General features: G+C 40.9%; 1 protein-coding gene across 3 annotated transcripts in view; it reads right to left on the bottom strand.

Moving 5' to 3' along the window:
- The window catches only part of QTRT2 (queuine tRNA-ribosyltransferase accessory subunit 2), a 62,195-nt gene that overhangs the window by 35,240 nt on the left and 9,151 nt on the right, over positions 1-17,804 (bottom strand). Inside the window, exons 4-9 of one of the 3 annotated variants that reach the window (XM_015471027.3) lie at positions 17,213-17,289; positions 13,799-14,011; positions 9,344-9,543; positions 6,827-6,978; positions 4,349-4,466; positions 401-2,416 (exon numbers count right to left, since the gene is read on the bottom strand). In XM_015471027.3, the coding sequence (XP_015326513.1) occupies positions 2,185-2,416; positions 4,349-4,466; positions 6,827-6,978; positions 9,344-9,543; positions 13,799-14,011; positions 17,213-17,289 (992 nt within the window). In that variant the 3' untranslated portion in view covers positions 401-2,184. Of the gene's footprint in view, positions 1-400; positions 2,417-3,930; positions 4,467-6,826; positions 6,979-9,343; positions 9,544-13,798; positions 14,012-17,212; positions 17,290-17,804 lie in introns of those variants that run through there. The other 2 variants (XM_059875945.1, NM_001098908.1) reach the window with 2 other exon arrangements.

Raw genomic sequence — 17,804 nt, 5'->3', positions numbered from 1 at the left:
GATTGTGGCTATTACTATTATTTTTATTATATGCTAGCATAGCCTTAAGGCCTCTGATTATGTAAAGTGACAGGTGCCTCCCTGAATCTCTTTCCTGGATTCTGCATTTAGTGTGAGTACACTTAAAAACAATGACTACACATGGAATCAATGTAGAAAAATTCTTTTCCAATGAAGAACATTTCTGGTACCATGGAAATTAATGTTTTGTTTAATAGATGCATTACTATTTATAGGAACCCAGATATTTTTTTAATTAAAAATGTTTATTGGTTATTGACTTTAATCAGTTTAAAGGAAAGAAATATTCTTTCAAATGTGCTAATAAGAAAAAGATCCAGAGAAATGGACAAAGTTGGGCAGAATTTTCAGTGCTTTGAACACAAATAAAGCTCATAAATTTTATATGGATTCTAGGATATTTATTAATACTTCTCCAACAATGGGCTTGACATTGAACAGGAATATAAACATATGAACAAGTCCAATCCAATATATTTCAAAACAAGAAGATTCTTGAGAATAGAAATTCTGTCTTTTGTAAGTACCCTTGCCATTCATTGGAAGAGAGGTTACAGGGGGATCTATGAATTCTGAAATTCATGAACTTTGGAATTCACGTACATTCTTAAACCACTAATAAAAGAAGACCATAGAGATGGGCGCCCAACATATAAAAATATAGTAACCACATAATAATTAAAAACAATGTTCAGTAATGCCCACTAAAATGAACAAAGAGGAAAATATAGCATAAAAATATAAAACAAATATTTTATACCTTTACAAACAAAACAAAGGCATCTTTTTTGTTCTGTTGTTTTATAAAAACTATGTGTGAAACACACACGTATGTGTATTTTTACAGGAAACTTGACAAATATAGAAAAGCACTTATAAATAAAAATCACCTGTCATACCATCAACATGAATGTCATTCCTTTGACAAGAGCAGAAAAAAATTCATAGAATGAGACGTGATCAGGGAAGGCCTTCCTAGCCTCAGGACCTGCTGATGCCAATTTACCAACCACTTCAAAATCCATGGGCCAAACCTCTTTTTAGGCTCTCAAATATCTCCACTGTTGCCTGACTCCTGATACCACTGTATTTCAAATCAAGCCAATAGTGATCAGTAAACAAGGATACATGTAAAGCTATAGTTCTAATCTAAAACTTCTTGTTCCCCAAATATTAAGAGCTGGATGGAATCTTAGATTCATCTAGAGATTCATCTAGTACCCTTCACTACACCTGTCCCCATTATTCAGAAGGAAACAGGAATGGGGAGGTTAAGTGATATATACCCAAGTGTTACAGCTGAGTAAGTGAAACCCAATCCCCTAACAGCCAGGCCAGGGCTCCGTCCAAGTGAACACACAGTGACTGAATCTCCCCAAGTGATGGAACTTCAGTCATTATGTGGCTCGACTATGAATGAGCCCGAAAGGCAGACCACAGTGGATCTGTATGACCAGATGAAAGCTGCAATGCAAACTTTCAGCTCCACACAGGCAAGTGTGGTGACTTTAGGGAGGAAAGTCACAGAAAGACCATATGGTCAAATGAAGAGTGTGCCCTGCGCCAACTGGTCATTGGAGCAACGTGAGAGCTCCACATTCCATGGAGATGTGAGCCTGGTGAAGTCACAAGAGTCATTTCTGGTTGACTGGACTGCCAGGACAGCTTGGGAGGCAGAAGAATCCAAAAGAGGCCCCTGAGAATATTAGGATAAAAATGAAGAAAACTCTTGAATCAGCTAGATTCCTCTTGGTCTGCAGGCACATGTCCACAGAAGTCATACGACTTACGACCAATCATCTCCCTTCAAGTTCCAATCCAACGCAGTGAACCCTCAGATTCTCATCATCCCCACTTCAAGGCTGTCCTCTTATATCTAAAGCTTTTATCTTTGACTAAACAAATCTCTATTGACTAAAAGAGTGTAGAAATATGAAAGGTCATGTTTCAATTTCTTCTGATCAATCTAGGTCATTTCAGTTTTAAGAAGTCTCTTTAGCCTTATGTGGGCAGAGCTCAGTACAGATGTTCCTACTTTAAGCAGACTTCATTCTCAAATATAAGTGACTAAAGTTTAAAGTTTCGATCACTTCTGGCTCTCTTCTTCCCACATCACAACCGTGGTGCAGGCTTGATGTGAAGAGTCAGACTGGGTGCCACGTCTCAGGAGGCTTGTCGGCAGATGAGGTCTTTCAACTGAGCCAGTCTGTCACTTTTCAGTGCTTCCCGGATGGAGTGGAAAAATCCAAAGTAGTGTTCAAAGTTGTGCATCATAAGCAGGACGCCAGCCAACAGCTCGTTGGTCACCAGCAGATGGTGGATGTATGCACGAGTGTGGTTCTTACAGCAGTAACAGGAACACCCTCTCACGAGAGGACTGAAGTCCTCCTGGTACCTGAGGAAGGAAGTTACAATGATGTTCCACAAGAAACTGACAACCCAGACCACCTATTCTGCTGGCACATAACCAACAGTCAGTAACACAACTAGCAAACGTAGTGCCAGGCACCTGCTGAAGAGGGCAATGTAGTCAAAAGGTAATGGAGAGCACAGCGGGCCAGGAGATTCAGAAGTCCGGCTCTGATGGATACAGCCTCCTAGACCAAGGCTTACCAAGGAGCAGCAGCAGAGTCACATGCTCGCTGCCTCCTGCTGAGCACGGTTAGTCACACCGTAAAGGCACACAAAAATGTGAGGAGACACGGTTCTGACGAACGACACTCTTCTCCCACTTGCCATCAGAACTATAAGATTAGAAGAGACGGTATGACCTTTTACTTGCAGAGCTTTTTGCAGTTTACAAAAAACTTCTATATGTTCTGTCCCATTTAATCTCTGCAACCACCCGTGGAGACAGACATTTTTCCTGTCACTTTACCAATGAAGACTGGCCAATGGGGCTAAAAGGGAAGGCCCTGGAGCTACAATGACCGGGCTTGTTTCCTGGTTCACAACTCAACTCTGGAAAGTCACTTAACCTCCCCCAGGTCTGTTTTCTCATCCGAAATGTAATCAGGGAATAACAATGTCTTATTAGTGCTTACCTTATAGAGCTGTTACAAGAATTAGATGACTTAATATAGTAAAGGACACAGACAGGCACATGCTAAGCACTATATGCACTATCTTTTATCAGCTATGAAAAAGAAGTTAAACAACTTGACCAAAGTCACACAGTCATGAGCAGAACCACAATCTGAATGCCAAATCTCCAAAGCTTCAAATCTATTGCTGATAAATATGGCAGTTTCCAATGACTTCCACAATGTAAAGGGGATTTTAGTAGTAACCATTTATATCACCCTAGCTTTTTAAAAACAGAAATGAATCTCTTCGGCTATTTTTCAATAAGTCAAATATGGTAAGCATCAGCATTTCAGACCTACAATCAAGAAATCGCTACAGAAAGAAGAACTAAGAATTTCGTATTCTTTCATAAATTTTCAAGTTTGTACTGTTACTGCTGCTGCTGCTGCTAAGTCACTTCAGTCGTGTCGGACTGTGTGTGACCCCATAGATGGCAGCCCACCAGGCTCTGCCAACCCTGGGATTCTCCAGGAAAGAACACTGGAGTGGGTTGCCATTTCCTTCTCCAATGCATGAAAGTGAAAAGTGAAAGTGAAGTTGCTCAGTCGTGCCCGACCTTCAGCGACCCCATGGACTGCAGCCTTCCAGGCTCCTCCATCCATGGGCTTTTCCAGGCAAGAGTACTGGAGTGGGGTGCCATTGCCTTCTCCGTGTACTGTTACTAGATAGTAATAAATAAGTCCGAGTCCCTAAAATGTCCCTTTACATAAGACCAAAAATACCCCAGCATTAAAACAAGTATACCAAGTTCCAGAAAAACCACTTACTTGTTCACTGATTATTTCCACTTTTGGCCAAATACAAAGTTACAAGATATCTTAGTTTAGTCTTTATAGAGGCAAATACTTTATTTAAGATTTATAATTTGTATATAACCAAGATGGTTTAAATCCCTTAAAATTTAAAAATCTTGTTGTATTTTATCTTGAATTCTTATTTTACACTGTCATTATTTAAAGTAATCATAAGAAATACCAAACAATGGATTTGGTCTAATCCTCCTGACAGCTCTTCTAAAACATTAGTTATGAAGCCTCAGTTTTCTGACAAGACAAAGTACACAAATTCATCTACAGAAAAAAAAGAGTTCTGCTAGCACTGAATTTGAGAAGGCCCAAACAATGTCCAACTATAAATATTTTATGAACTCATAAACTGAGAAGGGAACAGTTACATAAAACTTTTAAAACAGACTGAAATTAAAAAGACAGAAATCAAATTTAAAAAAAACAATCCTTACTTTTTTTCCTTCAGATTAATTTCAAATGATGTCATTTCTTGGTTGCAACTGGTTGTTTTACTTTTCTTTGTTTGATCCACATATTTTATTTCTTCCTGTGTTCCATTTTGTTGTAATACTGAGGGCAAACCAATAAGAAGTCTTGAATGAAGGTCAGGTAAAGAGGGCCACTGGTAGAATTTTTGTTTTAGTTACTATTTCAGGTCCTTTGACCCTGTAATTCCACTCCTTAGAACTTATCTTAAGGAAATGCACACACATTAAAAAAAGGAACATGTAACAAGGTGAGCACTGACCTGTAATCCATAGTATCAAAACCTGGGGATTCAACTATGTCTAGTAAAACATGGCTACAAGTATATATCTTATAATCTTACTCTCAAGGAATGATTTTTTAAAAACCAGCTGGATGTGTGTATGTGTGTGTGTTTAAGACAAGAGGGGGAGGGAAAGAATAAATGTGTGTGTGCCTGTGTGTTGGGGTCATGTCTTATCATAATGTACATGCAAATTCATTGGGATTTGTAACTGCCTATATTACAGATTAAAAGTAGAATATGGTTTTAATTTATGTATTCTGTATGGAGACTCTGGCCCTACAGGGAACTCAGTTAATCCAGAATTAAATGGGAATTTGAGTTGTGCCCTTGAACTCTTTGCTTTAAGTAAGAACATTGCTGGAATTGCAACAGAAACACTAGTTACTATGCAAAGAGCCAGCCAGAGTGCAAGTAGAGAAGTATTTCTGGGAACAAGTAATAACAATGCTAGGCCCAAGGAAAATGGGCAGATGGTCACAGGAAGGTAAATTCGCCCAGGTGAAAGGAAAAAGCGATGTAACCTGAGCACTGAGCCCATGGCTATTCTAATTTTTCTGCCATTACTGGCATGCTGACGTGGAAAACCCTAATAAAACCCTGGCTTTTGAAAAGTCCTTGTCACTGGGGAAATTGCTGCCTACATCAGGCAACTAATTCTTGTGGAATTTTCACTTTGAAATTGGCAAAAAGCTCCAATTTACTATGCACATACACAAATATGATTCATAATAATACTTTAATAAAAATGTTTAAACTCAGTTTTTCCAATCATGAAGAAATCTGGCTTTCTCTGGCCCAAAAGGAACTGGTTTGTTCCAGAGAACTCAATACCAGGTTCTCTGTAGAGCTTTGCATATTCACAGGGCAGATTGACTAACAATCACCTATGTGCTGGCAGAAATAATTTCACTTGTAAATGAAGCCAGGAACATTTATAAAGTGTTTACGGCACACCTATCTATATACCAGAGAAGGCAATGGCACCCCACTCCAGTCCTCTTGCCTGGAAAATCCCATGGATGGAGGAGCCTGGAAGGCTGCAGTCCATGGGGTCGCTGAGGGTCAGACACGACTGAGCAACTTCCCTTTCACTTTTCACTTTCATGCATTGGAGAAGGCAATGGCAACCTACTCCAGTATTCTTGCCTGGAGAATCCCAGGGAAGGGGGAGCCTGGTGGGCCGCCGTCTATGGGGTCGCACAGAGTCGGACACGACTGAAATGACTTAGCAGTAGCAGTATCTATATACATATGTTATAGTCTGTCTAAAAGATAGTAAACCTGGCCTCCTCTGCTTAAGAATTTGATCAACTTGATTGATTTTGTTTCCAGAAGTAATTCCATTTAGATTAATGCTTAAGTTGTGTTACGGAAGTGTAACAAATCCTGAATGAAATTTTCATCACTGTGGGGAATAAAAGTCTCTGACCCTACTCAAATTTAAGGGGAGCAGCAGGCGGGAAAGGGAAGCACACTCCGAAGGCCAGAGGGCAAATGGGCCCACAACACGCTCCTGAAACACTGCAGAGACACTTCGAGGGACCCCAACCCAAAGTCTGTCTCCCGGTTCCTTTTCCATTGCCAGCTAAACATTAGGATCTGAAACTGATTTTCTTGACTTCTGAATAACTAAACAATAAAAACAAATGGCAGTGCTTCAAAGGGAACATTAGCAGAGGAAAACAGCTTTCACATCTGAGTATGAAAAAAAAGGCAAAGTAACACTAAGATCAGAGGGGGTGAGACTCCCTGTATTTTAGCATGAGGTTTGCAAAAAAACAGACAAGAACTCCTTTGTGAAAAAACGAATTAACTTTTACCAAGCAGTTCAAAGGTTTTCTTTTCTTAGATTTTCATCACTATTCATTCACTCTGAATGTTCTTTTTTTTCTGGCTGTTAATAGAAGAGGTTTTGTTTTTCTTGGTTCTGCTCCCTACAAAAATCACTTCCGAATATTGATGAGCTATGTGTGTAGTATTAAGTGCCTGGTTCTGTGTGCCAACATGCCAGGGCGTACAGATAAGAAACAAAGACGTAGTTTTATAAAAGGCTGGCTTTACAGTATGTACATATTTCTGGTTTGTGACTCAAGCCAAAAGCTGATAGGAAATAGAAAGAATTTAAGGGTGACACAGAGATTAACTTCAAAAGACCTACATGTCTCTTCAGGATTCGGCTGGTAATCAAAGCTGAAAGTCAGGGCGCATCCCCGCTCTGTCACTTGATAAGGGAAAAAACTCTCAAATAAGTCCACTCCTCTTTCAATACACTCGAGCACCTCATCTGGCCGGCTAACACCACAGATGAGCCTGTGAAAATAATATGTACAGTGACATGAGGACAATGCCAGGAATGAAATCAGAGTCTTTCCAGAGGGCATTAACAGTAATAATAATGAAAATCATGGTTAGCATGACAGGCAGCAGATAAAGAGGCGTGGCGGAAAGACTACAGAGCTTTGGTGGCAGAAACCTGGACTGGAATCCCAGCTCTGCCATTTATTTACTTGCTGTGTTACTTTGGGAAGGTTTCTTAACCTCTCTGAGTTTTGGTTTTCCCATTTTAAAAACAAAAGCAAGAATACACATCTCATAGACTGGCTGTGAGGATGAATGATGTACTTGAAAAAGCAGAGTGTAGTTTCTGACTCCAAAGAGACGCTAATAAGGGTTAGTTTTCTTTCCCCCTCATCCCTTCTGAAACAATCTCCAGAGTCTTGGACTGAACTCTGTAGCCTTTCTATCCACTGCATATGATTTTTTTTTTTTTTAGTGCAAAGCTGTGTGCTTTATTTCCCCTTCAAATACTCTTCCATGTTTTAACTGTACTTTGCTTATAATTCTTTTTCATTGTTGGCTCAAGAAAGACATTTTTACCTACTGTATTCTTCATAGCTCCATTTACAAAGCAATTCTTACTCTCAGAATTTCAACTCTGCCCACAGGATCCAAGAATCTAGTTAGCTTTCTTTATGCTTCTTTATATTTTCTCCATTAACAAAATGTCTGCATGGTGGAATGAGATGGTATTTCTAGAGGCAATAGGTAATGCATTCTGAGAATGTTAATAATATTCAACTAGGTTTTTCCACTAAAACAAGATGGGGAGATGCAATAGATCAGGGCTGGCTGGCTGCTATTTTTTATGTTTGTTTTTCTACTCATAGTCCCTTTTATAAACTGGCAGAGAAAAGCTTATAGACTCCCTGATTTCTAAAAGAAGTTCAAAAAAAGGCTTATGTAATATTAAACAACCAGAACCGTTAAATATATGCTGGTTTTTCTGACTACAGTTTCCTTCAAGTAATGTCATGTTTTTAGAACTCCTCTCCAACTGAAGCTGGCATTTCTACACACTTAAGAGAAAGAAAAACAATCCCAGCTTTCAAATCCAGTAACAGACATCTGTGAGCATTTAATTCAAAAGAAGTCCAGAAAATGACTAGAAATACTAGTGCTGAATTGTCATCTGCACCCGAATGAAATAAGCACAGGAGGGAAAGCAATGAACACAGAGGGCTAGGATAAAACTGGGGCGAGGGTGGGGAGAATGCTGGCTGGGGTGCTGGAAATATCTTGTTCTGGCTGGTGTTTACAAGCATATACAGGAATAAAAATTCATCAAGGCATGCCTAAAATCCATATACTTAACTGCAAGCTATACCTGGACTCTTTTTAAAAAGTAGTAAAATTACATACATATATATATCACTCAGGGTATCCCAGGTGGCTCAGACCATTACAGGTAAAGAATCTGCCTGCAATGCAGGAGACCTAGGTTCAGTCCCTGGGTTGGGAAGATCCCCTGGAGGAGGGCATGGCAACCCATTCCAGTATTCTTGCCTGCAGAATCCCATGGACAGAGGAGCGTGGCGGGCTACAGTCTATAGCATCGCAAAGAATCGACACAACTAAGTGACTAAAAACAGCACACATAATATTACTCATCAGCCCGAGGGGTATAAGCATTACCCCATAATCAAACTTCTTAATGTATCTGCAGGAAAAAAAGCATGAATATTCATACCAACTGGGATAAAAGACTACAGTCTTTAAAAAAAAAGAAAGAAAAAAATGTGGATAGTCTGGTAAGACATCAGCTGTACGCAGAAACTTACGGATTTTTTTTGCCTTAAAATCCTGCAGATCACTCTTCTCTCTAGCACATAGTGAATCCTGTGATGGATGGAAACAGCCAGCCCCACTCAGGCTGCCAGTTCCCCTGATTTCAAAAAATACTCCTCCTCACTACCTGCCTCAAATCTAAGAACCTCTTAAAGGTCCTTATTGATAGAATCCGTCTTCATTCCACTGGAGATCCCAGATCTATCCTTAGCTTTCTGTGATTAAAGCCAGAGTTCCATGTGACTTTCTACCTGTCCCCAGGTTATAATGAATAAAGAATATTATTTATATTTGGCACAAGAATGAGGGGGAATAATATAACACTTGCCCTCACTTACAAGAATCAAATAAACTAACTCACATGGCACTGTCCTCTGGCCTACATTCTAAAATCAAAGGCAAGATGGCCTTGATGGAAACTCCCCCAAGCAGACTCAGCCCAGAAAGAACATAATCAAAACATCAAAAGACATGCCCATGTAGAGACTGCATACTACACTGCACATTCTGCAGCCCACCAGGCTTGGCCTGCATCCTCCTGAACACTAGCCTTGGTTTGTCCTCGGGCAGCTCCGCAGTGACTGATGACAGCAAGTGTAGTCTAGTCTCCAGGGTCGCTGGATTCCCCTGAAAGCCATCCAGAAGGAAACCGCCAACAGGCCGCTTGGCTGTTTCTCGAGCCGACCTCAGCCTCTCCTCTGTCACATCTCCACCTTCGATCACTCCAATGATCGAACTTTTCTGGAGGACCTAAGGTGAGAAAGGATTGAACATTTTTAACTGTTTTCAGTAGTGGAGACCTCTGTTTAAATGAGCATTAGCTACCGGAAGCCCCCTGAAGAGACGAGATCTCAGCTGAAGCATGCAGGGGAATAGCACACTCTCCTTCCTGAGAACCTTTAGGGTTCCAAAGAACACAATCTGAAAGCCATTCAATGAAGAAAGAAAAGACTGAAGAGAAACTGAGACAATCAACATAGACAGTCATGCTTTAGCTTAAACACACACCAGGAAGATACAAGAGGAAAAGAACAAAAGCAACAGCTTTCATTTGTAGAAATGGTTCTCCTGGTTTACTCTAGGCTACTTCTAAATCTCTTAGGACTCACAGACTTAGAAAACAAACTTACAGTTGCCAGGGCAAGGGATAGTTAGGGACTTTGGAAAGGTCACATATACACTGCTATATTTAAAATGGATAACCAACGAGAACTCTGCTCAATGTTATGTGCCAGCCTCAGTGGGAGTGGGGTTTGGGAGAGAATGGATGCATATACATGTATGGCTGAGTCCCTTTGCTGTTCATCTGAAACTATCACAACATTGTTAATTAGCTATACCCCAATACAAAACAAAAAGTTTAAAGTTTGGGGGAAAAAAAAATCTCTTAGTTATAAATAACATTAGGAACTGTGACACTGGGTTTCGCTGGGACAACTGATTGTCCATTTGGAAAGAGATAAAACAAAAATCAGTACTGTACACCATTCTCAAACATAAATTCCAGATGGCCCTAAAGATCTAAGCATAAAAAATATAGTTATACAAGTATTAGAAAGACAGATTTAGTATTTTTATACTCTTGGGATAAGGTACGCCTTCCAAAGCAAGATAAAGCTTTGGAAGGAAAAGGAAAAGGCAGACATAATTGAGCACAGAAACATTAAAAAAAAAAAAATCCTTAATGAAATATACTATCAACAAAAGTAAAGGGGAACGTACTCTTTGGAGGGATAGATAAATGTCTACACCATGGACAAAGCTCCAATAAATCCTCTAAGCAAAGGACAACCCTACAGACATCTAGGCAAATATGTGAATATGAACTTCAGAAAAACACATCCGGAGAGCTTACTAAACCTCACAAGGAAATGAAACCTGGAAATAATTACATACCATTTTTTGCCCATCACACTGACAGAAAAGTCTAAAGATAAAAATCAACACAGTGGAGGAAAAAGGGTTAGAGAAACGGCACTTACATACCCTTACAACTACAGAGAATAAAAATTAGTTCACCTTGCCTTATCCTAGGGCAAGCATACAACATCTACCAAAATGTCAATACTTTTATCTTTATACATTCTAAAATTCCACTTCTAAGAATATCACCTACAAATATATTTATTCATATGCACCAAAGTTTATTTTTGGTGCATATGAAACAAAGATGTGTAGAATAATGAAAAACTGGAATCAGGCTAAACATCCATCAATAGAGTAGAGGCTTAAGTAAAGTATAATATGTTCATAGCATGGCTTCCTACACAGCTGTTTTAAAAAGAAAGCAGAACGTATAGTAATATATACACTAACAGGAAAATAATTTCAAGACACTGTTAAATAAAAACAAGCAAATTCCTGAAAAGATGATCATATTCATGTAATAAAAACCAGAGTCATGCATATATGTAATAATTATGTGTATGTAACTATAAAAAATAAGGTTTACAAGGAAAAATACCAATCAACAGTGGCTTTTCGATAGAGGAAGTGGGTGGGAAGGGAGCCTGGAAGGCTATAAAGAGGCTAAAAGGCTATGTTCCTCCTGCTTCTTGGTTTAAGCAGGAGGAACATAATCAAACTATTCCTCCGGAAAGAAGACTTCAGCTGCTGGGCGGAGAGTGAACTGAGCGTGACTGTGGTTAAAGGATGGAGTAGAGATGACTTGAATCACTGGGGAAGACGAAGAGGATCTGGACTGAGGCAGTAGTGATGGAGTGAAAAGGAGACAGAGGATCTGCAACCTCGTTAGGAAGAACAATCAACAACTCAACACAACCTGACTGATTAGTTTCCTGGGGAGAGGACACAGACAAAAATAGGACGACTCCTGGCTCCTATTTCAGATGTCCAGGGAGATGATGAGAAGAGCCAAGACAGGGAATCCTAGGACACCAGTGGAGGGTGAGGGAAGATGATTATTCTGTTTTGTGCACTCTGAGTTTGAGGTATCAGCCACTGAAGATACGGAATAAAAGTCAGGGCAATGTATATACTGGTGCGACGGCCCAGGCTAGACAGCAGGAGGTGCTTGGCACAGGCCTGCCACTCCCTCGTCTGCTGCCATGCTAGACACAGCCAGGAGACTCTCCTCACCCTGCCGCACCGTGCACAGCTCTGAGCACCTTGAGATGAAACCCATTTACCATCCCTGGCCTCGGGAATACACACAGAAGGAAGAAAAGCTGACGACAGAATCTTGAGGAGCCTCGATACTTAAGGGCATTCAGAATAAGAGGATTCAATGGATAAGAGGAAGAAATCACAGGGAGAGGAAAAGATGCTTGCAGACATACAAAGCAGACAGTTACACAGGCCTGTTCCTTTACGTGACTGGCATAGCCCCATCTAGGAACTCGTTTTCATGGGTATAAGAAGTGTAACCACCAGGGACTTGCCTGGTAGTCCAGTGGTTAAGAATCCACCCTGCAATGCAGGAGACCCAGGCTCAATCCCTGGCCAGGAAAGTAAGACCCCATTTGCTACCAGGCAACTAAGCCGGCACACCACAATTAGAAAGCCCACGCACCACAACCAAAGAGCCCGCGTGCCACAACTAAGACCCGATGCAGCCAAATAAATAAGTAAATAAAAAGTATAACCATATTGTCTAAAATGGAACACACTTAAAAGGGGGCACTATCAATAATCCTGTCAAGACAACAGCATAAGGGGGACAGGGAGGGACCCAGGCATTTGCCCAACCCACAAGAACAATGTGAAATGGTGTGGCTGACAACACACAAGAGGGATTTGAGGCTCATCTGGCCTTTCTAATAATCACACTCTGTCACACTCCCTGTCCTCCTTTCTACTCATCCAAACATTACTCATCCTACAAGGATAATTACCGGCCGAAAACAATCACTAGCAAATAACTGTTAGCAGAGCTAACAATTCAGAGCTGCAGCAATGTCCCCACACTGAACCCTTACTCAGATACTAAGAGTTCTATCAGAATGACAAGTAAGCTTTCTCTAATTATTTCATGTATATTAAGTTGATTAGCCAAAGTACATTTTTTATTAGTAAACTCAAAATAATGATCTTTCTCAAACTCCATGTGCTTTGCCACAGTGGGCCTGCTCGTGGCTCAGGATTACTCTACACAAATGACTAGACACTAGAAGTCTCTCCTCTGATCGCTGTCTCCCATTCTCCCACCTCCCCTGCTCTCTCCTAATGAATGCCTTCCTTTCCAGCTTTATTAACTCTGCTATCAAGACCCCTATTCACTACTACAGCTTCATCTTCACCAGCTCATGAGATGATGAGGTTACTATGCCTTCAGGATATAGAGCCAGAAGGGGCACGTTGCAGACATATGTAGGGAACTGAAGCCAGGGTGGAGTGAACAATTGAATATTAACTGGATACTAAAAAGGGTCTTGAAAGACTCAAATCTCTGGGCAGAGGAACTGGGGACTGTCACACAGGGAGAACAGTGCTGAAGGAGAGCCAGAGGAAGAGCAGGTGTAAGGAGAGGAGATACTGAGTTTGTTACCTCTGAGGCGCATGAGAGGAATAGTCTAGTGATAGAACGTAGCAAAGGCCTGTGGCTGTGTAACTCTGAAGCTAAGGAGAGTGATCTTGATCATATACACAATTTTAGAATTTTCAGCAATTAAAACTAAGGGGAGCTTGCCAGAGAGAACATATAGTGTGGGATGAAAAAGAGAGCCTAAGACATCCTGCTGCTGCTACTGCTGCTAAGTCGCTTCAGTCGTGTCCGACTCTGTGCAACCCCATAGATGGCAACCCACCAAGCTCCGCTGTCCCTGGGATTCTCCAGCAAGAACACTGGAGTGGGCTGCCATTTCCTCCTCCTAAGACATCCTAAAGAGCAATAAAACATTCAGGGAAGAAAAAAAAAATTAGGAGAGTAAAAGAGACCAAGAAGTGAAGAGCAAGAAACAGGAGGAGGGGCAGAAAGGGCGGTATCACGGAATGTAAATTAGCTAGAGTTCCCAGGAGAAAGGCGAGGTGAGTGGTACAGCTTTACCTCTGACTCTTCCTGTAGCTTCAAACAATTATCCAGGAAGAGAAGCGATCGGTCAACAGATTTTCTGGCTCTTTTTATGGAAGTTGCTTCGTTGCAAGTTGCCTCTCCATCTGAAATGCACTGGAACCAGTCTGGCTGAAGGGCCTGCTGAATGGCCATGAACTTGGAGGCAGTCATTTCTACTCGTCCTCCAACACCCCACACAGACACTGACTGCCATGGAACAAGGTGAGAGGAATTAGCAAGAGTAACGTGCAAATAAAAAGAAAATAATAAAATGATTAAAGCAATTCTAAATTCAATTCTTCTTTACAGCTGGAGAGATGGTGGCAAATGCAATCTTCTAGACATGGTGGGTAAAGAGGTTTCCCATACCATATTCCAAATTTTCTAAGGACCTGAGAGCTCACAGTGTCCTTCAATGTCCATTCAAGCCAACTGCTCAGTTATCGCCCAAGAATTCTGTGACTACTTTTCCAGAATCCCAGTCTTTCTCTCTCTTCCACCCCATGCTATTTCTGATTATACCACAGACTGATTTTTTTCTTTCAACACATTGTTCCTTTTGATTGGGATGGCCTTCCCCTACTTCTTTGCCTGGTAAAATACTATTCAAGACATAAGAGTTTAGATGCCATCTTCTCTACTGTGTTCCCCAAACTCTACTAGGCATAATCAATTGCTCACTCTTGTAAGCTCTATCAGCAATTTGTATTTATTTCTTTCATAGAAAAGATAGCCTTTATCACACCATTGTATATTTGTCTGAACCAAGTATCTAATATCATGGTTGTGCCCCAAACACAGTCTGGGCCTCACACATTATAAATGTTTCAGTTCAGTTCAGTTCAGTAGCTCAGTCGTGTCTGACTCTTTGCGACCCCATGGACTGCAGCACACCAGGCCTCCCTGTCCATCACCAACTCCCAGTGTTTACTCAAACTCATGCCCCCTGAGTCAGTGATGCCACCCAACCATCTCATCCTCTGTGATCCCTTTCTCCTCCGACCTTCAATTTTTCCCAGCACCAGGGTCTTTTCAAATGAGTCAGTTCTTCCCATCGGGTGGCCAAAATATTGGAGTTTCAGCTTCAACATCAGTATTTCTAATGAATATTCAGGACCGATTTCCTTTAGGATGGACTGGTTGGATCTCCTTGCGGTTCAAGGGACTCTCAAAAGAGTCTTCAACACCACAGTTCAAAAGCATCAATTCTTCAGAGCTCAGGTTTCTTTATAGTCCAACTCTCACATCCATACAAGACTACTGGAAAAACTATAGCCTTGATTAGATGGACCTCTGTTGGCAAAGTAATGTCTCTGCTTTTTAATATGCTGTCTAGGTTGGTCATAACTTTTCTTCCAAGGAGTAAGTGTCTGTTAATTTCATGGCTTCAGTCACCATCTGCAGTGATTTTGGAGCCCCCCAAAATAAAGTCAGACACTGTTTCCCTATCTATTTGGCATGAAGTGATGGGACCGGATGCCATGATCTTTGTTTTCTGAATGTTGAGCTTTAAGCCAACTTTTTCACTCTCCTCTTTCACTTTCATCAAGAGGCTCTTTAGTTTTTCTTCACTTTCTGCCATAAGGGTGGTGTCATCTGCATACCTGAGGTTACTGATACTTCTCCAGGCAGTCTTGATTCCAGCCTGTGCTTCATCCAGCCCAGCGTTTTTCATGATGTATTTTGCATATAAGTTAAATAAGCATGGTGACCATAAACAGCCTTTATGTACTCCTTTTCCTATTTGGAACCAGTCTGTTGTTCCATGTCCAGTTCTAACTGTTGCTTCCTGACCTGCTTACAGATTTCTCAGGAGGCAGGTCAGGTGGTCTGGTATACCCATCTCTTTCAGAATTTTCCGCAGTTTATTGTGATCCACACAGTCAAAAGCTTTGGCATAGTCAATAAAACAGAAATAGATGTTTTTCTGAAACTCTCCTTCTTTTTCAATGATCCAACTAATGTTGGCAATTTGATCTCTGGTTCCTCTGCCTTTTCTAAAACCAACTTGAACATCTGGAAGTTCACAGTTCACGTATTGTTGAAGCCTGTCTTGCAGAATTTTGAGCATTACGTTACTAGTATGTGAGATGAGTGCAATTGTGGGGTAGTTTGAGCATTCTTTGGCATTGCCTTTCTTTGGGATTGGAATGAAAACTGACCTTTACCAGTCCCGTGGCCACTGCTGAATTTTCCAAATTTGCTTGCATATTGAGTGCAGCACTTTCACAGCATCATCTTTAGGATTTGAAATAGCGCAACTGGAATTCCATTACCTCCACTAGTTTTATTTGTAGTGATGCTTCCTAAAGCCCACTTGACTTCATATTTCAGGATGTCTGGCTCTAGGTGAGTGATCACACCATCGTGATTATCTGGGTCGTGAAGATCTTGCCACCTCTTCTTAATATCTTCTGCTTTTGTTAGGTCCATACAGAGTCTGGGCCTCACACATGATGAATGTTTAATACATGTTTACTCATTAGACATAGTTAGATACAGAATTATATGCAAAGACATAAATCTCGTAGTACACAAGAATCTCTGTATGTTCCTTTGGTTACTGCTTCCCCTACAGCATCTCTCTTCTTAGAATAGATGTACATAATTGGAGGACCACATACAATCTTTTTCATCCTGCATAACACTGTTTGAATGAATCCGTTCTCCCTTATAAATGGAATAAGCGAGGTCAAAATTTTCTTTTGAATTCAAATTGCAAAATAGAAAGAAGTGTAAAGAGGAAGACAAATTTTAAAAAAGGTATCTTAGGTAAGATTAATAGACGTTGTTGATATCAATAAAGTGGGTGAAGAAAAAGTAACTGTTTGTGAAGCAGCAGTATATACTGAAGTCTTTCCAGAACATTGTCCTCTGGGACAATGCAATGGGGCCGTATCTCCAATTAAAACTTTTAATGAAGTCCTTTGGATACTGTTTTTGACTAGCTAAAACCTCTGGCTATGGGTTCAGATTTTTCAAATTCTGTTCTAAACAGCAGTATTATACTGAAGTCCTACTATATATAGTTATACATGTGATAACACTCATCAGCAACTTTCCCTACTTTTCCTGAGGTTGTTAAAACTGCATATAAAGCATGGTACCAAAAGAGTATTTTTTTCTACCATTATAGCAATTTATTTTGGGGGCATGTACTTGACCTTTCTCTCCTCCCAAAGTTTTGGCAACAGTCAAAAAGCTGAGGATACATTCCTTACCTTAACTCATCCGTGGGCTGCCCTACAAACCACACCATCCCACGATAGTCATACAAACAAAGAGAAGGCATGAAGGGATCTGGAATGGGTCAGCATCCCAGGCAGTGGAATCCTTGCATCTGAGGGATCCAAGGGGCTGACTTCCTGAGACAAAACTTCAGCCTTGAAGGACCTTCTGAGAACATACCTTATTTGTTACATATCCAGCTGGGCAAGGGCTGACTGGATCATGCAGGGAACAGTATAAGAGTGATTCTGGCATGCCTGTATAAACAGAAAAAGAACCCCTAAAAGCACTTCCATCAGCAATTACACAGTGCTGTAACTGACAGCAGCTTCATAATGTGGCTTCATATCCATCAGGACAGATACTGCTGCTGCTAAGTCGCTTCAGTCAGGTCCAACTCTGTGCGGCCCCATAGACAGCAGCCCATCAGGCTCCCCCGTCCCTGGGATTCTCCAGGCAAGAACACTGGAGTGGGCTGCCATTGCCTTCTCCAATGCATGAAAGGGAAAAGTGAAAGTGAAGTCGCTCAGTCGTGTTCGACTCTTAGCGACCCCATGGACTGCAGCCTACCAGCCTCCTCCGTCCATGGGATTTTCCAGGCAAGAGTACTGGAGTGGGTTGCCATTGCCTTCTCCAGCAGGACAGATAAAGTAACTCTAAAACAGAGTAAATTGCCCACACCCGACCTTAGAATTATAGGAGGCCTGTCAACATGAATGAAGATTATTTGAAACCTACAAATCCAAAAGAAGAACCAAACGTTCATGTCTAA

The sequence above is a fragment of the Bos taurus genome, chromosome 1 (assembly GCF_002263795.3).
Source record: "Bos taurus isolate L1 Dominette 01449 registration number 42190680 breed Hereford chromosome 1, ARS-UCD2.0, whole genome shotgun sequence".
Lineage (NCBI taxonomy): Eukaryota > Metazoa > Chordata > Mammalia > Artiodactyla > Bovidae > Bos > Bos taurus.
Note: the sequence above shows the minus strand (reverse complement) of the source record. Positions and strands in the feature narration are given on the sequence as shown.